General features: G+C 47.6%; 2 protein-coding genes across 4 annotated transcripts; both read left to right on the forward strand.

The window, feature by feature from the left end:
- Window positions 1-70: 70 nt before the first annotated feature.
- LOC142852886 (coiled-coil-helix-coiled-coil-helix domain-containing protein 2) lies at window positions 71-6,706 on the forward strand. Its single transcript, XM_075977879.1, has 4 exons — window positions 71-225; window positions 3,941-4,193; window positions 5,782-5,932; window positions 6,479-6,706. Exons 1-4 carry the CDS (start codon window positions 176-178, stop codon window positions 6,487-6,489), a joined length of 465 nt encoding a protein of 154 aa, XP_075833994.1. The 5' UTR covers window positions 71-175; the 3' UTR covers window positions 6,490-6,706.
- Window positions 6,707-9,695: 2,989 nt separating this feature from the next.
- Phkg1 (phosphorylase kinase catalytic subunit gamma 1) lies at window positions 9,696-22,965 on the forward strand. 3 transcript variants are annotated; one of them, XM_075977897.1, is made up of 10 exons: window positions 9,696-9,884; window positions 11,780-11,896; window positions 12,317-12,495; window positions 12,863-12,917; window positions 16,663-16,728; window positions 18,678-18,841; window positions 20,034-20,124; window positions 20,264-20,417; window positions 21,110-21,235; window positions 21,610-22,965. In XM_075977897.1, exons 2-10 carry the CDS (start codon window positions 11,814-11,816, stop codon window positions 21,856-21,858), a joined length of 1,167 nt encoding a protein of 388 aa, XP_075834012.1. In that variant the 5' UTR covers window positions 9,696-9,884; window positions 11,780-11,813; the 3' UTR covers window positions 21,859-22,965. The 3 variants fall into 3 exon arrangements, with proteins under 3 accessions (XP_075834012.1, XP_075834021.1, XP_075834018.1); XM_075977906.1 differs by lacking the exon at window positions 12,863-12,917 and having other exon boundaries at window positions 9,751-9,884; window positions 21,610-22,773; XM_075977903.1 differs by lacking the exon at window positions 16,663-16,728 and having other exon boundaries at window positions 9,752-9,884; window positions 21,610-21,977.
- The last annotated feature ends 2 nt before the right edge of the window (window positions 22,966-22,967 follow it).

Consider the following 22,967-nt stretch of genomic DNA (forward strand, 5'->3'; position numbering starts at 1 on the left):
CTGACGTCTGGATCTTCCAATGACTTTCAGAGCTCTTGCACCTCCGGGGCGCTGATTGGTTTCCCTCTGAGAACCCGCCTCCCGTCTTCCGCTCTCCTTGGTAGAGAAGTTGCTGGACTCTCGTCGGCGTTTCGCAGTTCGTAGTGTTTGGATTCCGAGTGTGTGAGGACCTAAGATGCCGCGTGGAAGCCGAAGCCGCTCTTCCCGGGTGGCCCCTCCGGCCAGGTGAGACCCTCCCTAGGGGTGGGAACTGAACACGAGCCGCCAGGGCGAAGGTAGGGGGCGGCCGGCGGGTGGTGAGACGGTGCGAGCATTCTGGCAGGGATCCGCTCCTGGGCAAGAGGGCGCCTCGAGAACGGGGACTCGCTCTCTGCATTACGGAAGAGGACGCTAAGGCCTGACCTTTGTCCTAGACTGCTTGCGGGAAAAGCCTTAGAGGACATAGTCAACAAAGAGGCGAGGAAAAATTGATTTATGTGAAGGTCCTGAGGTGATTTTGTTTTACTGTGTTTTTGAGGTCCTCGGGCTAACCTTGGACTTCATGTGGGCCTGGCTGGCCTTCCTTGATTTTCTTGACTCCGCTTCCCGACGGCTGGTCTTTAGAAAAATAAATAAATAAATTTTGTCAGTGTACGGGTCCTCGTGTGGTGAGCCGAATATTCAGAGTTCTCTCCTTCCACCACTTTGAACCAGAATATTTTACACTTAGTGCTAATCGCTCAAATGAGACAGCTCCGCGGCCCACGTGAAAATAAGTAGGAAATTGTTGACAGCTTCCAGATTTTTAGGGAATAAAATCGTAGAAAATTAAAAATTGTTGCCTTACTAGGAGGAACCTGAGGTCTGTCTTTATGGTAGGGAAATGCCCCATCTCCCACCAAGATCGTCCCCCAAACCACTGTCTCCCCAAAGACAAGAGTTGTCACCAGTTCAAGGCTACTCATGAAGAAACCCTATCTCCAAGAACTAAGAGGAATTAGGTTGATAAAAGTTGCTGTTAAGACAGGTCACTTCACCTGAATTTTCCTCTTTGATTTGGATTGGTTTCATTGTGGCCCTGGCTGTCCTGGAACTCACAGAGATCCACCTGCCTCTGCCTCCTGAATACTGGGATTAAAGGTATGGGCCACGACCTTTGCCATACCCAGCAGCCTTTATCTTTTTTGATTGGTAAAATGAAGGCCTTGATCTACATTCTAAACATTACCTCATGACTATCGTGGATTTTGTTGACTTTTGGCTGTCTTTCTATATTGTCCAAGCTGGCCCTAAAGTCATGTGCTAATGATCTTGTCCCCTCGCTGGACTACGGATTATTTGCTTTCCATATATTTTCTCTTCCTACTTTAGTCAACCAGGGTCTCATGCCTGCTAGGAAAATGTTTGTTAACCCAAATTCTAAGTCTAAATCTGTTTGTGTACCTGTGTGAAGGTCATAGGGCAACTTGTGGGAGTTGCTTATTTTCTTCCTTGTGGACCCCAGGAATTGAACTGAGGTTGGCAGGCATGGCAGCAAGCACCTTTCACCTGGAAGCATTTCATCAGCTCTCAAGCTCGCTATTTATTTATTTTCTTTATTTTCTGGCACAGAGTTTCTCTGTGTGCTGGTTGTCCTGGAACTCACTGTGTAGACTAGGTTGGCCTAGAACTAGAGAAATCCACCTGCCTCTGCCTTCAGAGTGCTGGAATTAAAGGTGTGCACTATCATATCTGGCTTAAATTCTAAATCTTTTTGTTTTTCTTTTTTTTCTTTTTTGTTAAGTGGGTTTGTGAGCCTTGGGAGGTCAGAACTGTCAGATGACCTGGAGCTGGGATTTGCAGTGGGTGGTTAAGAGCTGCTGGGAACCGAACTTGGGCTTGTGGAAGAAGAGTTTAACTGTTGAGGCAGTTTTCTCCCTTTCCAACTTGAAGCTGATGTTTTAGGAGTATTGGAATAACTGTTCTTTAAAGATACTGTGAACCATGTGGATATATGAAAATATTTTTTTAAAAAGAGGACAAAATAGTTTATACTTGGTTTTTAAAACTTCTACAGTCCTGGTGGTGGTGCACACTTCTGATCCCAGCACTCCAGAGGAGGGGGAAGGTGGATCTTATGAGTTTGAGGCCAGCCTCGTCTACAGAGCCAATTCTAGAACAACCAGGTTACGCAAAGAAAACCCTGTCTTGGGGGAGGGCGACAAAATGGGACGATGGACCTTACCCAAAAGATTAAAGAGACAGAATGTTGTATATGTATATATAAGAGGCACAGTTTTGGGCTGGAGAGATGGCTCAGAGGTTAAGAGCATTGCCTGCTCTTCCAAATGTACTGAGTTCAATTCCCAGCAACCACATGGTGGCGCACAACCATCTGTAATGAGGTCTGGTGCCCTCTTCTGGCTTGTAGACATACACACAGACAGAATATTGTATACATAATAAATATTTTTAAAAAATAAGAGGCACAGTGTTGTATATGTATGTACATGAGAGGCACAGTGTTAATGAAAACAAGTTTCTGTAGTCTTCTCGCATGTGGATGGTGTGGAGAGTTAAAGGTTTCAAATGATGCCAGGCAGTTGTAGCACACAGCTTTAAAATCCAGCAACTGGGAGAGAAGGTGAGTTCCAGGACAGCCAGGGCCACACATAAAACCTGTCAAAAAAAAAAAAAAACAAACAAAAAATGATTTAAAGGCTGGAAGGTTGGCTTTATAGTTAAGAACACTGGCTGATGATCTTTCTCAGGACCCAGGTTTGATTCCCAGCAACTCTAGGTCCAAGTGATTGAAAACTCTTTTGGCATGCAGGTGGTACACAGACATACGTGCATGTAAACAATCATAAAATAAGATAGATTTAAAATGAAGCAAGGCAGGGTGAAAATTCTTGTAATCCCAGTGCTGGGTGAGGCTGGTATAGGATTCATAGGTAGAGCTCGCTCTTGTTTTGGCTAGGGCATTTATTTAATTTTTGGTTGGTTGGTTTTTGTTTTTATTTTTTGAGAGGAGAATATCCTTTAAAATCACATTGTAGAACAAGGATGACAGTAGATATACCAAAGTATGGTGAAAACCCGAAGACTCAGCCTACAGCAGGAGCTACCAGCAACTGAGGAATGCCCAGAGCAGGAGAGATAAGTCTTCCCCAGCGAGGACACATCCATTAGTTACCCAATACCTAGAGGTCAGCCCTGAAAACATACATACAAGTACCATACAGACTGAGATCATATATAGGAATGACTATGTATACACACATATGCATCTAACAACGATTAATGAAAAAAGAAGCCAAGAGTTTGCAGTCAGTCAAGGAGGGAGAAAAGCAAAGGAGGGAGTGTTGCAATTTTTTTAAATGTATTTATTATGCATACGATATTCTGTTGGCTGGGCAGTGGTAGCTCATGCCTTTAATTCCAGCACTTGGGAGGCAGAGGCAGGAGGATCTCTGTGAGTTCGAGGCCAGCCTGGTCTACAAGAGCTAGTTCTAGGAAAGGCACCAATAACTACAGAGAAACCCTGTCTCAAAAAATCAAAAACAAAGCAAACAGACAAAAACCAATGTTCTGCTGGCATGTACAAGCCATAAGAGGGCTCCAGATCTCATAGGTGGTTGTGAGCCACACGGTGGTTAATGGGAATTGAATTCAGAACCTCTGGAAAAGCAGTCAGTGCTCTTAACCTCCAGTGTTGCCTCCCTGCCTCCCATTTCCCTCCCCCTCCCCCCACTCCTCTCTCCCTCCCCAGTGTTGCAATTTTTATACTCTGAAAAACAGTGATGTAGAAGAAGAAGAAATGACTGTAGAATGACCTTGGCCTATTGAGTCTTCTGTCTCTTCCATCCCGGTGCTGGCATTACAGGTGTGTGCCTCAGAACCGGGCTTGGTTCACTTCTTCAGTAACTTCCAGAGCCATTTGGAACTGGGAGCTGATGAGTTTGGTTCTTTTCTTTCCTAGCCGGGCCCCTCAGATGAGACCTGCTCCCAGACAAGCGCCTGCAGCTCATCCTCCAGCAACAGCGACTGCACCATCTGCAGTTGGCTCACCTGCTGCTGCACCCCGGCAACCAGGCCTGATGGCCCAGATGGCGACCACTGCAGCCGGTGTGGCTGTGGGCTCTGCAGTGGGCCACACCCTGGGTCATGCCGTCACTGGGGCCTTCAGTGGAGGTGGCAGTGCTGAGCCTGCGAGGCCTGACATCACTTACCAGGTAGGATCTGGGGCCGCTTTTCCTCTGTGTGCTTGTATCTTCTGAGAGAACTTGGCAGCTGGTAAACATCTTTTACGTAGGACCCTGTGTTTAATTTTAGGAGTGCAGTACAAAGTGGTGCTTCCCCACCCCCTTTAGTAGGGGTTTGCTGAGGTATGGTTCAGTGAGTAAACACTTACTCTGAAGCCGTGCGGACCTGAGTTCAAACCCACAGAGTCAGGCACAGCCATGCATATCTGCATCTCCTGCATTGTGGAGAGAGATGAGCAGAGCCACAGCCTGGCAGCTGGCAGTTGAGATGAAATGACGGGTTTCAGTGAGCGCTCTGTCTCAGGGCAGTAGGGTGGAGAGTGGTAGAGGGAAGAACCCATGTCTTGATTGGGCTCCTGTGGGCACACCCATTCACACACTCGTGTGCAAGCATCATACACGTAGTGTGGTTTGAGTTAGACCCTTAGGCGAGCACCAGTAAGTAGAGCAGACTGGAATTGTCACAGTTCAGCCCAACTTACTGGTAAGGTGGCCATTTTCCCTCTAGGTGATTTTGTTTTTGAGAGAATCTGACTCAAGGTGACCTTGACTTTATGGCAATCCTGCCTTGGCTTTAAGAGTTTATCTTGGCTACACTGGATTCCTATGCTTCACTTGGAGACAGAGTCTTCAGTGTGTGACCGAAGCTGGCTCCAAGCTTGTAGCTGTCTCCTTGGTTGGCTTCTCAAGCATTGGAGTTACAGCCATGAGGCCTGGCCTTTCAGTTCAGTCTCTGTTACATAATCACAAGTCCTGTTCACGGCCTGTGACCCTTGACCTGATAGTTTTTGCCCTCTTGTGGATCTGTGGATTTTGTGTGTACTAAGAAGCATGTAATCTCTTGAAATCTGGTGCACTTCAAGTTCTCGTCCATGTCTTTCCAGTAATAATCCTATTTTTCTTTAAGAATGGCCTTTTTTTTTTTTTTTGGTATGTTGTAGTGCTGGGGTTCAGTCCCTGGGCAAAGCACACATACTATTGAGTTCCTAGCCAGGTTTGTTGTTTGTTTTGATAAAACTTGTTGGGGACTGTGGACCCCCAGACCCTGAATTTTCTGTGCCAGAGTAAACAGCTTGTCTTTCCTATGCTTGCAGCTGCTTAGAGCAAGGGCAGGGGCGTGGTTTCTGGTGGGCCAGCAGCTGAAAGGTCCCGAGAGCTGGGCTGTGGCCAGAGCCCTATATTAGCTGCCCCTGAGCACAATAAAGGAGGCATTCTTATTTCAAGGATGACCTGAGTCTGTGTGTGTGTGTGTATTTCAACCTCCAACCCCTTGCCCGACTCACTAGCCATACTGTAGTGCAGTCGCTAAAAGAACTTGTTTGTGTGTGTGTAACCTTTGGTGTCCTGTAACTAGTTCTGTAGGACAGGTTGATCTAGAACTCAGAGATCCACCTGTCTCTACCTCTGAGTGCTGGGATTAAAGTTGTACACTACCACCTCCTGGCTCTGGTTTGGTTTGGTTTAGTTTTTTCTTTTTTGTGTTTACAGTGTTAGGGTCAAATCCAGAGCCTTGTGTGTACCAAGCAAACTTCTCATATCCAATGTTGTGTCTTGGCAGGAGCCTCAGGGAGCCCAGGTGATGAACCAGCAGTCTTTTGGACCTTGCTCTCTTGAGATCAAACAGTTCCTGGAGTGTGCCCAGAACCAGAGTGACGTCAAGCTCTGCGAGGGCTTCAACGAAGTGCTGCGGCAGTGCAGAATTGCAAATGGTAGGTGACCTGTCATCTGCCCCGAGGTTGATAGTTGTGAAGACTCCAAGTAGAGCTCCTGATTGGAATAACTGGAGGGTTGGCAGCCACAGTGGTTCTGTAGTTTCCCTCGTAATTTCAGCAGTTCACTGACTCACTACAGTGCTTGGTTTCGTTTTCCCAGACAATGGGGGAGAGAGGTGATGCTTGTCCAAAATTAGAACTCTTTTTTTTTTTTTTTTTTTTTTTTTGGTTTTTTTTTTGGTTTTTTTGAGACAGGGTTTCTCTGTAGTTTTGGAGCCTCTCCTGGAACTAGCTCTTGTCGACCAGTCTGGCCTCAAACTCACAGAGATCTCCCTGCCTCTGCCTCTTTGAGTGCTGAGATGATTAGAACTCTTTAGCTAAATTTCTGCTTCAGGCCTTTCTCTAAAAATACATACACTAGTCTTCATCGTGGTAAGAATGGGATTGAGGTTTGATTGAGGGAAAAGTTAATTGTCTTGGAAAGGTAAACAGTGTATCTGGGCATTGTTGGTTGTCGTCTGACTTAACCTTTTCTTTTAACAGGTTTAATTTAATCAAGAAGTTTAAACTGAAGAAATTGAAGTGGGCCCTACATAATAGTGCATGTGTGGACCCTGAGCAAACTTATTCCTAACAGCTCCATTAGGAGTTCTAACTGTATAGATATTATTCCCTGAGGCTCATAGTATTGGGGATTGGGCAAGTGTTGGCCTCCTTGAACCAACTGTATTGGTTTTTTGTGAGTTAACGAAAATAAAACTTTTATTCTGAGGTGTGGTAGTTGTCCTTATTGTGGGGTCATGGGTTTCGTGTGCTTGCTCAACATAATAGAGTTTGTACAAGGACACAGCTATATCAGCACGTCTTTTGATTCCTCTAGTCTAGTGGTTCTCAACCCTCCTAATGCTGGACCCTTCAGTACACTTCCTTATGTTATGGAGACCCCAGGCATAAGATTAATTCAGCTGCTACTTCATAAAGCTCATTGTCAGTCATGCTGCTCATTTATGGTTTTAGCTGTTCCAGGGTCCCATAAACTTGTACTTGGTGCATAGCAATGTGAAATCCTGCAGGCAAGCACACCCATCGAGGATCACTTTTTTTATTACTATGGCAAAGACATCCTGTGCCTCACTGGTCAGAGCATGGCGTTACACTGCTTAGGGTGGGGTGGTTAGAGACAGGTTCTCTGTAGTGTGGAGACTGTCCTGGAACTCACTCTGTAGCCCAGGCTGGCCTCGAATTCACAGAGATCCTCCTGCCTCTGCCTCCTGAGTGCCGGATTAAAGGCGTGCGCCACCACTGCCCAGCCTCACACTTTTTTTTAAATTTATTTATTATGTATATGGTGTTCTGCCTGCAGGTAGACATGCAGGCCAGAAGAGTGCACCAGATCTCATTACAGATGGTTGTGAACCACCATGTGGTTGCTGGGAATTGAACTCAGGACCTCTGGAAGAGCAGCCAGTGCTCTTAACCACTGAACCAACTCCCTAGTCCCCAGCTTCACACTCTTAAGCAGTTGGCACAGCATACAGCTTTTGAGAGAAGGGTATAACATTGAGCTCATTTTTTTCTTCATTTCAAAAGGTACTGATCCTCAAGGGTTTTTTTTTTCCCTGCCAAATGGCTCATTTGCAAGTTTTTTGTTTGTGTATGAATGTTTGTTTGGATGTATATAAGTGCCTTGTGTGTAGTATCCTTAGAGGCCAGAAAACTAGTTCTTCCTGGAACTGGAGTGCATACAGTTGAAATGTCCTGAGTGCTCGAAAGGAGGCGGTACTCCTAACCACTGAACCCTGTCTTACCCCCCCCTCATGTTTTCATGCGGCATCCTTTTGTTTTTTTCAAGGCAAAGGTATGTAATGGGGGCCTTGACTGTCTTAACTCACAGATCTGCCTGCATCTTCCTCTTTGAATACTGGGACTAAAGTTCTGTCTGTGTGGAATCTTACTTAACCCTTTAATGGAAGGGTACATTTTTGTTAACCTTCAGCACGCGCTAATGACATGTTAGGGAATGTGTGTGACACTTGGTGACGGCATGCTTTCCTAGCATTCACTGGTCCCTGGGGCCTATCTTCAGCCATGTCAACAGGTCAAGTGGGTAAGTGCTAAGCAAGACATACTACTAGGTGGGCCTCCTGTGTGTGTCATTGCACTAAGAAACCCCCTCCCCCCTTTTTTTTTCCTAGTCAGGATTTCTCTGTAACAGCCCTGGCTGTCCTGGAACTAACTCTGTAGACCAGGCTGTAGACCTTGAACCCAAAAAGATCTGCCTGTCTCTGCCTCCCGAGTGCTGGAAATAAAGGCGCACATTCCACCCCCACACACACATTGAAGCCTTTTTGTTTTGTTTCCCTTTGAGATAGGGTTTTCCCTATGTAGTCCAAATCGGCCTGACTATCCAGCATCCACCTTCCAAGTGCTGGCATTAGAGGCCTGTGCTGCCATCCTCTGTACAAGTATTTTCTCTGGATATTTCTACTTGCAAAATTAGGCTAAACCCACACACCCCTTATGCTTGGTATTAAACCCAGCTCCTCGGGAAAGCTCATCCCAGTGCTGCTCCAAGCTCTAGCCGTATTCTTCAGGGATTGCTCCAGGTTTAAACCAGACTGGGCATGGTGGTCCATGTAATCCCAGTACTTAGGAAGCAGGCAAGAAGACTGGAACAAGTTTGAGCCAGTCTGTCTCACATGTGGCTGAGTCAAAAGTAGCACTCAATCCGAGGAGAAGTAAAAGGTCATTGCCATGCTTGGTGGTATCTACCAGTAATCCCAACACAGGAAGGCAGAGTCAGGCGTGCAGATTGAGGGTAGTCAGGGCTGTGTAGCAAGACTTTAAAAACAACAGTGTGCTCCTTTCAGAGTTGGTGTTTCCAGGCCCTAGAGATGGATGGCTCATGTTGAACACTTGCTGCTCTTTCAGAGGACCAGCGTTCAGTTTCCCAGACTCATACTGACTCACAAGAGTCTATAACTCCAGGTCCAGGGGATCCAGTGCCCTTTTCTGACCTCTGAGGGTGTAAGACATTCCTGTGGTGCACATACACACTGCCAGCCAAAGATCCATACACATCATTTGTTGGTTTGTTTTTCTTTTTTCTTTTTTTTTAAATATTTATTTATTATGTATACAATATTCTGTCTGTATGCCTGAAGGCCAGAAGAGGGCGTCAGACCTCTTTACAGATGGTTGTGAGCCACCACGTGGTTGCTGGGAATTGAACTCAGGACCTCTGGAAGAGCAGGCAATGCTCTTAACCACTGAGCCATCTCTCCAGCCCGTTGGTTTGTTTTTCAAGACAGTATTTCTCTGTGTAGCTCTGACTGTCCTGGAACTCACTTTGTAGGCCAGACTGGCCTCGAACTCAGATCCTCCTGCCTCTGCCTTCCGAGTGCTGGGATTAAAGGTGTGCACCACCACCACCTGGCACCATACACATAAATCTTCAAAACGACAAAAAGCAGCAGGAGAACTGGTTCATCCAGTAAGGTCGTACGCTGCTTCTCCAGAATTTGATTTCCAGCACCCACATCAGGTAGCTACAACAATCTATAACTCCAGCCCCAGGGAAATCCAGCACCTCTGCCCTCTCTGGGCACATCATCCGTGCGCGCAAATACACAAAATTAAAGGCTTTGCTGATCCCAAGCCACCCGAGCTTCCCCTAGCCTCCACCAGGTGGTGGCCCTGATGCTGTTTTGCCCCAGTCCTCTCCCTCCTGGACCTTGGCCTGCATCCCGGGTTTGCAGTTGTGGTTTATTTTTGGCAGGCCAGCCTTCCATCACCAAGTACCAAGCCGCAGAAGTAGAAAAAGATAGCAACTCCAAGCATAAGTGGTTGCTCACGACACTGCTTCAGTCCTTCACGATCCCAGTCTCCAAAGGCCTCCAGGACCTTGGAATTCTTGTTATCTTCATTTAAGAGCCTACAGGACATAACGGTGAGTAACGAGGCAGCAGTCGCGGAGCGGTGAGGTTTTGAGGCAAGGCCTAACTCCTCAAATCTGTTTGACCCGTTTCTCTTCAGACCTGGGAGACCACGGGTTCTCAGAACACCTGTTGGGCACACAGCTGGTTCTGCCCGTTGACTAGTTTTCTGGGAGGAATAGTAGGTTTCAAAACTTTGGACCACCTACTTTTCTTTAGAATGCTCCCCTTTACAGTGAGTCTAAGAACAAGTGTAAAGGGCTAATGAAGCAGTAAATAGAGAACCATTGTCGGCTCCAGTCAAGCCCTAGGAACGGGGAGATGGACACATACATTATCAGAAAATGTGAGTGTAGCCAGCCTGGCTCAGGATGGCATCTTGGTCCGGTGTGGGCCCAGAATTGCTCTATGCTTCTGCAAGGGATGTGGTGTAACTGTCATAATAAATGAGGATAACAAATGCCCATCTTGGAGTTTTAGAATGACCTTTCAGCAAACAGGCTGGTTGTTGAGGGGAACTAACATCTTCAGGTTCTGCTGGCTGTTATGTGCAACAGGCCAGGTTCCTGTTATTGGCAAAGGAGACAGTTGTTATTCTAAACCTTCTCTCGGTAACCAGGCACCCAGTATCTGGGACACCAGGCTTCCAGCAACAGCCAGCTTGAGGCAGCCAGGACTGCTGCGTGTTTGGTCAGCAAATTGGGCCCCTTGGGACACCAGGCTTTCTGGGGCTCCCATAAGTGGACTGGAAGCATATGCTGTTGCCTGCTTGCCTCTTCCTGTTGCTGGGTGATATTCTGCCTTTCTCAAACCCTTGGTCTGGAGCAGGAGTTCAGTTTCCTGGTAGGAACCTCTGTGTTCTTGGGACAAGATGGGTCAGCTTAGCTTCTCCACATCCAAGCCTGACCACCCTGACTCTGGGCTGAGCGTGTAGCTCAGTGTTTGAGCACTTGCCTGGCATGTGCAATGCTCTGGGTTCTATCCCCCAGCACCTAAAAATAAAAATAAAAGCCAGGAAGTGATGGTGCACAACTTTAATCCCAGCACTCCAGAGGCAGGCGGATCTTTGTGAGTTTGAGGGCAGTCTGGCCTACAGAGTAAAACCCAACCAAACAAAGAAACAGGCCAGTGGCCAGCCTGGTCTACATAGCAAGTTCTAGGTCAGCCAGGGCTATATGAGACTTTGTATCAATAAAAAAAGGATTAAGGGCATGGACCACCACAGCCCAGCCCTATATGCTTTTTAAAAAAAAATCTTAAAAAAGAAAAAGGGGGCTGGAGAGGTGGTTCAGCGGTTAAGAGCCTGACTCTTCTCCCAGAGGTCCTGAGTTCAATTTCCAGCAACCACATGGTGGTTCACAACCACCTATAAGGAGATCTGGTGCCCTCTTCTGGCCTGCAGGAACACATGCAGATAGAACATGGTATACATACTAAATAAATAAGTTGAAAAAAGGAAAAAGAGAGAGAGAGAAAGGAAAAAAGGAAAAAAAAGAAAGGAAAGAAAGAAAGAGCCAGGCAGTGGTGGTGCACTCCCTTAATCCCAGTACTCGGGAGGCAGATTGGATAGATCTCTGTAAATTTGAGGTCAGCCTGGTGGTCAAGAGCTAGTTCCAGAACAGCTAGGGCAGTTACACAGAAATCCTGTCTTGAAAAATAAAAACAGAAACAAAGAAAGAAAAAGAGAGACCTTACTGGTCCATGCTTTTAATCTCAGCACTTGGGAATTAGGCAGGCGAATATCTGAGTTCAAGACCAATTTAGTCTACAAAGTGAATTCCAGGATAGCCAGCGCTACACAGAGAAACCGTGTCTCAAATAAATAAATAAATAAATAACGAATAAAGAGAAAGGAAAGAAAAAGTGGGAGGAGTAGGGAGTTGACCGCTTCTTTCTGCACCCCTTTCAGAGGCCCTTGAGGTCCCCCTGAGACCTACCTGAGCATGACCCGGGATGAGGCCCTCCCTGACTCCCATTCTGCACAGACCTTCTATGAGAACTATGAGCCCAAGGAGATCTTGGGCAGGTAAGACCCAGACCCTGTGCTTTACCTATGATGGGAAAGATTGGCGCCACCCTCAGCCCGGCCCCATTTCTGTCCCTTTTGTTCCTCTGCTTAGGGTGAGAAGTATGTGTTACAACACAGGGCGGAACATCTGTGCCTTTGACTGACTGATTGATTTTCATTTTATTTTCTGAATATGAATGTTTCGCCAGTATGTTTGTGTACTCTGTGCATGTCTGGTGTCCTTAGAGGTCAGAAGTGGGTGTCAGATCCCTTGGAGTTACAGACGGGTTTTTGTAGCTATGTGGGAACTGTACCCAGGTCTTCTGAAAGAGCAGCAAGTGCTCTTAATTACAGACCTTCCTCTAGTCCCTGAACTGCCTTTAGTAAGGGGCTCCCCTGGAGTGTGAGGCACCAAGGCCATCTGTTCTCTCCTCACAGGGGAGTCAGCAGTGTGGTCAGGCGTTGTATCCACAAACCTACCTGCCAGGAATATGCAGTCAAAATCATCGACATCACAGGCGGAGGCAGCTTCAGCTCCAAGGAGATACAGGAGCTTCGGGAAGCCACACTGAAGGAGGTGGACATCCTGCAGAAGGTCTCTGGACACCCCAACATCAGTGAGTGGCTCCTTCCTGCCCCACCACCCCTGGCACAAGCCATAGCCATGAGCTTTTTGGTGCTTCTGCCCTAATCACCCACCCAAGTCAGGGCATGAGAGCCATCTCGTGATCAGCCATACTCGTCCATCTTCACCTTGTGTTCAGTGACTCTGCCAGCCCATTGTTGGGGCTCAAGGTCACAGGTGCCACCTTCCTACTCAGGGTGGGGACAGACAGGGTTGGGAGTGGGTGCAGGTGAGGAAGGGGTACACCTCAGTGATTGCCCTCCTCCTGCCTCTGGAGCCAGCCTGCCTGGTCTCTGTGCCCCATGGTCCATGCCAAGGCTCCTCTGCTCCTTGAGACCAGCTAGCCTTTTCCATTTCAGTACAGCTGAAGGACACTTACGAGACCAACACTTTCTTCTTCTTGGTATTTGATCTGTAAGTACCCAACCCTGGAGCTCTCCATGGGTCCCCACCAGGCTGTCATGGGGCCAGCATCAACCCCCAACCCCCATGATGAAACACCAGGCAAAATCGACAGTTTTTGAAACCTAGAGTACCACTTACAGATGGGTTATATATTTTCTTAATTAAAAAATTTCTTTTAGACAGGGTCCTTTTGGGTAGCTCTGGACACCCTGTAGACCACGTTGGCCTTGAATTCACAGAGATACACCTGCACCGGACTCCCAAGTGCTGTGGTAAAAGACATTGCCACCATGCCTGGCTTCAATTTAATTATACGTTTTTTTGTTTTGTTTGTCTTTGGGTATTTCAAGACAGGGTTTCTCTGTGTAGCTCTGGCTGTCTTGGAACTCTCTAGATCAGGCTGGCCTCAAACCCACAGAGATCTTCTGCCTCCCAGGGATCAAAGAAGTGCACCACCACTGCCCAGGCCTTTCTTCTTCCTTTTTTTTTCTGTTGGAGGCAACACCTCTTTATGAAGGCCATACTTAGCCCAGACTGAACTTGAACTCATGATCCTCCTGCTTCAACCCCTAGAGTGCTGAAATTACAGGTGTGACCTCCACTCCTGGTACTAGTTGGTCTCTGGGGATGAGTTAAGGGAGGAAAGAGCGGAAAGAGCAGCTGGGTGGTGGAAAAGGGAATATGAGAGAGAAGCCCGTGGTTGAGATGACATTTCGGGTGTTGTTCAAAGACCAGTATCATCACTCTGTGTTTGCACCAACAGGATGAGAGAGGAGGTCTTTAACACTAAGCATCAAATATAAACAACACAAAACCTGACATACTGGCACATGCTTGGTTTTTTGTTTGTTTTTGTTTGATTTGGTTTTCTGAGACAGTATAGCCCTGGCTGTCCTGGAACTATTTCCATAGACCAGGCTGGCCTTGAACTCACAGAGATCTGCCTGCCTCTGCCTCCCAAGTGCTGGGATTGAAAGTGTGCACCACCACTGCTAGGCTAGTGGCACACGCTTGTAATCTCAGCTCTCAGAAACTGAGACAGGGGAATTATTTCAAGTTCATGGCCATTCCAGGGATACATGCTGAGTATCGACCACCCTGGACAAGACCCTGTCTCAAAAAACAAAAGGGAACAATGATAACCACACAAAGTGCATGGGAACTGTGCACTGGAGACTTAATAATTGCCAGGTGGTGGTGATATACGCCTTTGGGAGGCAGAGACAGGCAAATCTCTGAGTTTGAGGCCAGCTGGACTACAGAGTGAGTTCCAAGACACAGAGAAAAAAAATCTGTCTTGAAAAACACCAAATAGGGGGGCTGGAGAGATGGCTCAGCGGTTAAGAGCGTTGCCTGCTCTTCTAAAGGTCCTGAGTTCAATTCCCAGCAACCACATGGTGGCTCACAACCATCTGTAATGAGGTCTGGTGCCCTCCTCTGGCATGTGGGCACACATGGAGGCAGAATGTTATATACATAATAAATAAATATTAAAAAAAGAAAAACACCAAATAGTAATAATAATAATTATGATGATGAAGGAAGGGAGGGAGGGAGGAAATAAAAAATTTCCTCTGGGCATGGTGGTACATGCCTTTAATCCCAGCACTTGGAAGGCAGAAGACAGTGAATCTCGGTGAGTTTGGGGCCTGTCTGATCTACATAGTGAGTCGGCCATTCAGAGTATATACTGAGACCCTGTCTCAAAAACAAAGGAAAGAAGGGAGTGGGTGGGAGGGGAAGGATAAGAGGATGGAAAAGGAGAAGGGGGGAGAGGAACGGCTTGCTTTTCAAAACCGGGCTTGGTGACACATATCTGCAATACCAGCTCTTAGGAGGCTGAGACCAAAGGATCAAAAGTTTGACTCCAGCTTGTGCGACATAGCCACACCTCATCTCAGGAAACAAAAACCAAAAAAAAAAAAAATTCAGTTCAGTCTTTAGCTTTCTGACCTAGAATGTGGTCACTGCTAGAGCAATCTGGTTTTACCCTGTAGGGCTCCTTGGGACACCAGTAAAAATAGCTTCTCCAAGCCACCTCTCTAAAGGTTAAAGATATTTGAGCTGCCCCCAGAGGTTACTCAGGACAGGGCCCTGTGAATACAGCAGGGATGGTCACAGCAGGGCAGGAGAGGGGCCTAGCAGCCCATCCTGTGGTTAAATAGAAGATAAAACTGGGCTCAGCGGCACAGTCCTGTAATCCAAGCACGCAGGAGGATGAAGCAGGAGGATTACTGGTATGGCTTTAAGGTTAGCCTAGGCAACAGTTTGGGTCCCTGTCTCAAATTTTTCTTATATAATGAGAGACGAGAGGAAACAAAGTATTGAAGAATTCAGCAGCTATAATAGGAAATGTTTCAACACTACAAGGCTGTCAGTTGTCTCAAGCAAATCCTTTCCTTACATTAGCTGTGATGTACAGAGAGGGTACCCTGTGCTAGGTAGTTTTATGTCAACTTGACACAAGCTACAGTCCCTGGAGAGGACAGAGCCTCAATTGAGAAAATACCTCCATAAGGTCCAGCTGTAGGTAAGCCAATAGGGCATTTTCAAGGGCTGGGGTTAAAGGCCTTCGCCACCAGGACTGGCCTGTCCCTCCATTATTTAAACCATTATTTAATTAATTAACTAATTAATTAATTTGGTTTTTCAAGACAGTTAAGTCTGTGTAACAGTCTTAACTGTCCTGGAACTCACTTTGTAGACCAGGCTGGCCTCGAACTCACTGAGATTCACCTGCCTCTGCCTCCCAAGTGGTAGGATTAAGGCATGCGCCACCACCGCCTAGCTTAAATCATTTATTTATATAATCTTTAATTAGGTGAGGGTGTGGGGCTGAGAGATGGCTCAGGGGTTAAGAGCACTGATCAGTCTTCCAGTGGTCCCGAATTCAATTCCCAGCAACCACACGGTGGCTCACAACCATCTGTAATAAGATCTGGGGCCCTCTTCTGGCCTTCAGGTATACATGTAGGCAGATGCTATATACATAATTAATAAATAAACCTTTAAAAAAATTAGGTGAGGGTATGTGTATGTGTCTCTGTGTGTGTGTGTCTGTGTGTGTGTGTCTGCATGTGGGTATGTGCAAGCGAGTGCACGTGCCTGTGGAGGCCAGAGGCTGTTCTGAATCCCCTGGAGCTAGAGTTATAGACAATTGTGAGTGGCTTGACATGGGTGCTGGGAACCAAACCCAGCTCCTCTGGAAGAACAGTAAGTGCTCTTAACTTCTGAGTCATCTCTCCAGCCCCTGCCCCTCTATTTTTTGAGACAGAGTTCCATGTAGCCCAAGCTGGCCTCCAAGTCACTATGTAGCTGAGGCTGGTCTTGAACTCCTAATTGATTCTCCTTCTGCCATTTACCAAGTACAAGGGTTACATGTTTATGCTGCCACAGCTGCTCTTTGCATATAATGGGCAAACTTGGCTTCTCCGACACTTACACTGTTGATTTCTTTCCACTTGCTTCCTGGCAAAAAACGTTGCCAAGTCCTCTTGATCTGGGGTCCTGAGCCAGAGACTCTGATGCCTGTCTCCCACTCCCGGTACTGACGAATTCCCAGGGTGCCATGCATTTCCATAAGCAGGGACATCACATTTTCTCAGGCTTTTGCTTTTCTTTCAGTTCTTCCCAGAGAGCCCTCCACTCCTTCCCTGGGGCTCCTGCCCTCAGAGGAACAGCCCACCTTGTCTTTGATGGCATCAGGGTGGGAACACAGTTCTGGGGGCAGGTAAGGAACACTTTGTTCCCACAGGATGAAGAGAGGGGAACTCTTTGACTACCTCACTGAGAAGGTCACCTTGACTGAGAAGGAAACCAGGTAAGGATGTGTGCCATCTCTACCTGTTCTCCGTCAGTGGTCTGGCAGGAGGCCTGGTGCGCATGTTTAGCTGAGGTCATGCTGGCTTCTGTGATCGCCCAGCTCTTTGGCTCATCTACAGTCTAGAACCTAGACTGTCCCAGCCCATCCTGGATCCCCCATTGCACGCAATGAGGTTGGTCTGTGGACTTTGGCCTCCCCGCCTCTTATCCCTGATGAATGGAGAGTAATGTGTAGGGGAACACGCACTTCTGTTGTGTGGAAAAGGTTTGTCCAATTCTAGAATAGAAAATTAAGCCAATGTGTCTGGAGAGATAGCTTAGCAGTGAAGAGCACTTGCTATTCTTGCTTTTGTTTCTTGAGACAGGGACTCACTATATAGCCCTGTCTGACCTGGAACTTGATATGAATGAAGACCAGGGTGGTCTTGAACTCACAGAGATCTGCCTCCTCTCTGCCTGCCGAGTGTTGACATTAAACACTTGCACCAGCACTCTTGGCACACTTGCTATTCTCTCAGAGGATCTAGGTTTGGTTCTCAGTACCCCATACCAGTGGCTCAGATGTCTGTGATTCTAGTTCTAAAGGATCTGATGTCTTCTGACTACCCTGGGCACTCTATGAATGTGGTGCATATATGTACACTCAGTCATACACACACACATTAAATAATACATACACACACACATTAAAAAAAATAGACTGCTGGCCAATGGTGGTGCCCACCTTTAATCCCAGCTCTTAGGAGACAGAGGCTGGTGGATCTCTGTGAGTTCAAGGCTAGCCTGGTATACAAGAGTTAGTTCCAGGACAATTAGGGCTGTTACACAGAGAAACCCTGTCTTGAAAAAAAAAAGCCAGCTGATGGTGGTGCACGCCTTTAATTCCAGCACTTGTGAGGCAGAGGCAGGCAGATCTCTGAGTTTTAGGCCAGCCTGGTCTACAGAGCAAGTACCAGGAAGCCAAGGACACAGAAACCCTGTCTGGAAACAAACAAAAACAGAAAGAACAAAAACCAATGGGCTGAATGTGTGTCTCATTAGAATAGTGTTTACCTAGCATGTTTAAAGCCCTGATTCCCATCCCTGGTACTTGGGGTAAAATACAAAACAAAAAATTAAAACTGGTAATGAATATCTGTAATCTCAATAATATGGAGGCTCAGGGAGGAGGATCACGAGTTCAAGGCCTACATGAGGTGCAGGTGACGCCTTGTTTCAAAAAGTAAAACAAAGTTAGGCCATAGTTCAGCTACCAGAGTGTTTACCTAGTGTGCAGGAAGCATAAACTGGCTATGGTGACACATAACCTCTAATCCTAGCACCTGGTAGATGGAAGCAGGAAGTTCAAGCATTCAAGATCATCCCCAGCTACCTGTAGGTTAGAGGGCAGCCAGAGCTGGGTGGTGGTGGCGCACGCCTTTAATCCCAGCACTTGGGAGGCAGACAGATCTCTGTGAGTTTGAGGCCAGCCTGGTCTACAAGAGCTAATTCAAAGACAGGCAAAGCTGCGCAGAGAACTCTGTCTCAAATACAAAACAAAACAAAAAAACATTCAGGCATGGTGGTGCTAGACTTTAATCCCAGTACTCATGATGCAGAGGCAGGCAGATCTCTGAATTCAAGGCCAGCCTGGTCTACAGAGTGAGTTTCAGGACAGCCAGGGTTACACAGAGAAAAGCTGTCTCAAAAAAAAAAAAAATCAAGGTCTGGAGAGATGGCTCAGAGGTTAAGAGCATTGCCTCCTCTTCCAAAGGTCCTGAGTTCAATTCCAGCAACCACATGGTGGCTCACAACCATCTGTAATGGGGTCTGGTGCCTTCTTCTGGCCTGCAGGCATACACACAGACAGAATATTGTATACATAATAAATAAATAAATATTTTTAAAAAATCAATAAGAAACTAAAGAATGTAAAAATAAACCATCGCCATGTATCTGCCTCCTCAGAAAGATCATGCGAGCCCTGCTGGAGGTGATTTGCACCCTGCACAAACTCAACATTGTCCACCGGGACCTGAAGCCAGAGAACATCCTTCTAGATGATGACATGAACATCAAGCTCACAGACTTCGGATTTTCCTGCCAGCTGCAGCCAGGAGAGAGGCTCCGAGGTCTGGTACCTTGGCCCATAGAGGGGCATCAGGGATGGAAATGGCTTGAAGGTCTCCCCGGAATAAAAACTCTGCCCCCTCAGTGGCTGAGGAGATGGTTCAGTGGGTAAAATGGGACACATAAGCATGAGGACCTGAGTTTGAATCCCCAGAGCCCATGTAACTCCAGCACTGGACAGGCGGCTGAGAGCAACACCTGGGGATCGCTGGTCAGTTAGTCTACCTGAATCAGCCAGCTCCAGGCCAGGGAGAGACCCTGCCTCAAAAACAAGATAGAGAGCAATCAAGGAAGACACCCGACATTGACTTCCGGCTTTCACCTCACACACACACATACACACACACACACACACACACACACACATCCCAGAAATGACTCAGCAGTCAAGAGCATGGGCTGCTCTTTCAGAGGACCTAGTTTTGAGTCCCAGCATCCACATTGCTGATTAGAACTGTCTGTAACTCCAATTCCAGGGGATCCCACACCTTCTTCCGCTTCCTTGGGCCTCAGGCCCATATGATACACAGATAGGATACAGGCAAGACATCCAAATACGTGAATTTCAAAAAAAGAAAAAGAACATGCTTTGTTTTGGGGGGGGGTTGGTTTTTTGAGGCAGGGTTTCTCTGTGGCTTTGGAGCCTGTCCTGGTTCTTGCTCTGTAGACCAGGCTGGTCTTGAACTCACAGAGATCTGCCTGCCTCTGCCTACTGAGTGCTGGGATTAAGAACATGCATTTCTTATGTAGAAGACCCAAGTTTCAGTTCCCAGCACCCACATAGGGAGACTTTCAGAGTCACCTATAACTCCAGTTCTAGGGGATCAGACTCTTCTGACCGCTGAGGATTTTTACTATGTGCACCTCCCCTCATATAGATACACGCACACAACGTATAATAAAAATAAACCTAAAAAATATCCTACTTCAGAGGCTAGATGGCTCTTGAGTCAAGTCCTCTTCCTACGACTCCATGGACCTAGGTTTCCCCAGCTTGAGCTTCATGCCAGGGTGCCCAGAAGGACCGAGGAATCCACAGGGTGGCCTTGCGAGTCTGTGTACCATGATGCTATGTGTGTGTGTGTGAAATAGCGAGCCCTGCCAAGCCCTCTTCTCGCCCATCCCTTGACTGCCTTGGGTAACCTCTCCCAAGGGCCCCCGTCGACCTGTCCTGATAAATGACTGTTCCTGCAGAGGTCTGCGGGACCCCCATTTATCTGGCCCCTGAAATCATCCAGTGCTCCATGGACGACAGCCATCCTGGCTATGGGAAGGAGGTGGACATGTGAGTGACCTGGGTAGATGGGGGGGGGGCTCACAACTCTAGCCGGATCCCAGTGAAACTAGGAACCACGGCCCTCCACTCCTGCATGCCTCCCTTACCCATCAGGCTTAGAGTGACCTGACTCCCTACCAACCTCCAGGTGGAGCACTGGCGTCATCATGTACACGCTCCTGGCTGGCTCCCCACCCTTCTGGCACCGGAAGCAGATGCTGATGTTGAGGATGATCGTGGATGGCAAATACCAGTTTGGCTCACCCGAATGGGATGACTACTCAGACACAGTGAAAGACTTGGTGAGAGGCCACGCCCACCAGCTCCCCAGATCTCAAGGAAGAGAAAAACACCCCAATACAGGGAGCATACTCCGGAGTGGAGGAATCTCAAGGAGGGACCCCTCTGTATTTGTCTCATTGCTGCTAAAAAAAAAAAATACCTAGCAAAATCTACTTAAGGAGCTGGAGAGGTGGCTCAGAGGTTAAGAGCACTGGCTGCTCTTCCAGAGGTCTTGAGTTCAATTCCCAGGAACCACATGGTGGCTCACAGTCATCTATAATGAGATCTGGTGCCCTATTCTGGCATATAGGCATACATGCACGCAGAACGGTGTATGCGGACTAAATAAATCTTTTTGATTTTTTTTTTTGCAACTTAAGGGAGGGTTAATTCTGGCTCATGCTTTATGGCTCCAGGTGTGTGAGGACACTGGTCACACATCCACAGTCAGGAAGCAGAGAGAGACAGATGCTGGTGCTCAGCTCACTTTCTCCTTTTCATTCAGGCCAAGATCCCAGCCTAGGGAATGTTGCCACCCACACCGAGGGTGCAGCTTCCCACCTCCACCTATCTAAATAACCCCTCACAGACGCCCAGAGATCTGTTTTCACGGTGGCTCTAAATTCTATCAAGTTGACAGTAAGGACTGACCATCACATCCTGTGTCTTCCGAAACGCTGCTGGGAGCCTCAGTGCCCTTCTGTTCTCACAGGTGTCGCGCTTCTTGGTGGTGAAACCCCAGGACCGCTGCTCAGCAGAAGAGGCTTTGGCGCACCCGTTCTTCCAGCAGTACGTGGTGGAGGAAGTGCGGCACTTCAGTCCCCGAGGGAAGTTCAAGGTAGAGACTTAACTTGGCTCAGTGGTCTTGGGGGATTTTGCTGTTGGCTCCTGAGGTACTCTGTCCTGAAACTCACTCTGTAGACCAGGCTGGCCTCGGACTCAGAGATCCGCTTGCCTCTACCTCTTAAGTGCTGGGATTAAAGGTGTGCACCACCACCACCACTGGGCAAATTGGTCCTCTTCTTGTACCCACTGTACCAATTCAGTTTCTGGTTGCCGGGAATGTCAGCTAAGTGATCCTGTTAGCCTAAATCCCTGTAGATACTTGGGGTCTGGTAACAGGGGGCATCATGAATAGCATCCCGAAATCCATCATGAGCTTTCTGACAAGCTCAGCTGCGGGCTGAGGGTTCTCGGTGCTGCCCCCTGCAGGTGATCTGCCTAACTGTGCTGGCCTCGGTAAGGATCTACTACCAGTACCGCCGGTTGAAGCCCATAACCAGGGAGATTGTCATCCGAGACCCCTATGCCCTGAAGCCTCTCCGTAAGCTCATCGACGCCTACGCTTTCCGAATCTACGGTCACTGGGTGAAGAAAGGGCAGCAGCAGAATAGAGCCGCCCTCTTCGAGAACACACCCAAGGCAGTGCTCCTCTCCTTGGCCGAGGAGGAGGACTTCTGAGGGGTAGTAGGACACCCCAGAACTGTGGAGTCCCCAAAGAGTTCTCTGAGTCGTTGCAGGTGGCCCTACTCTGTGCACCCCACTAAAAGCACAGGGTGTTCCCATTAAACAGCAGTAATTACAGCTAGGGCTGGGTGTGGTGGCCTGTGCCTGTTGTCCTGAGGCAATAGGATCCCAAGTTCCAGGACAGCCTAGTGATGGTTGCTTCAAAATAAAAACAGGGCTGGGAATGTAACTCTGTGGTGAGTGTAAGGCCCCAAGTTCAACCCCTGGTATGACAAAAGCAGATAGATGGATGGATGGATAGATAGATAGACAGACAGATAGATTAATAGATAGGTGATAGATAGATGATAGATTGATAGACAGATAAATCGATCCAATGCAGCAGAGGCCGTGCCAGGCAGGAGTGGGAGGGCAGAGAGCACATGTGCTTTGGGAGCTAGAGGCCTCCTGGTTTCTCTACTGTGCACCTTCACCATGGTCTTGGGTTCTTTCTCCTTTTTTAGACTTATGTATTTTGTGTGTGCTTCATCCAGCTGTTTATTATGTGCACCCCCTACCTGCAGTACCTGTGGAGGTCAGAAGAGGGTATCAGATGCCCTGAAACTGAAGTTTGGGATAGTTGGGAACCACCATGTGAGTGGTAGGAACTGAACCCCTCTTCTGCAAGCACAACTTCTCTTAAATGCTAAGCCATCTCTCCAGCTCCTGTCTCAGTTTCTTTAGGGGCCCAAGGTTACTGATAATTGAGGAAGTGGAGGCAGGATGATCAGGAGGAGCTCAAGGCCATTCTTGGCTACACAAGGAGTTTGAGGCCAGCCTGTACTACATGAGAACATGTCTCAAACAATTTTAAAAAGTGGACTTCGCTGGGCAGTGGTGGCGCACACCTTTGATCCCAGAACTCGGGAGGCCAGAGTCAGGCAAATCTCTTTGAGTTCAAGGCCAGCCTGGTCTACAGAGTGAGTTCCAGGACAGGCTCCAAAGCTTCAGAGAAACCCTGTCTCGAAAAACCAAACCAAACCAAACCAAACAAAACAAAACAAAAAAAACCCAAAAAACCAAAACCAAAACAAAACAAAAAAAACAAACAAAAAAATCAAACC

This window comes from Microtus pennsylvanicus, chromosome 1, assembly GCF_037038515.1.
Source record: "Microtus pennsylvanicus isolate mMicPen1 chromosome 1, mMicPen1.hap1, whole genome shotgun sequence".
Classification (NCBI taxonomy): Eukaryota; Metazoa; Chordata; class Mammalia; order Rodentia; family Cricetidae; genus Microtus; species Microtus pennsylvanicus.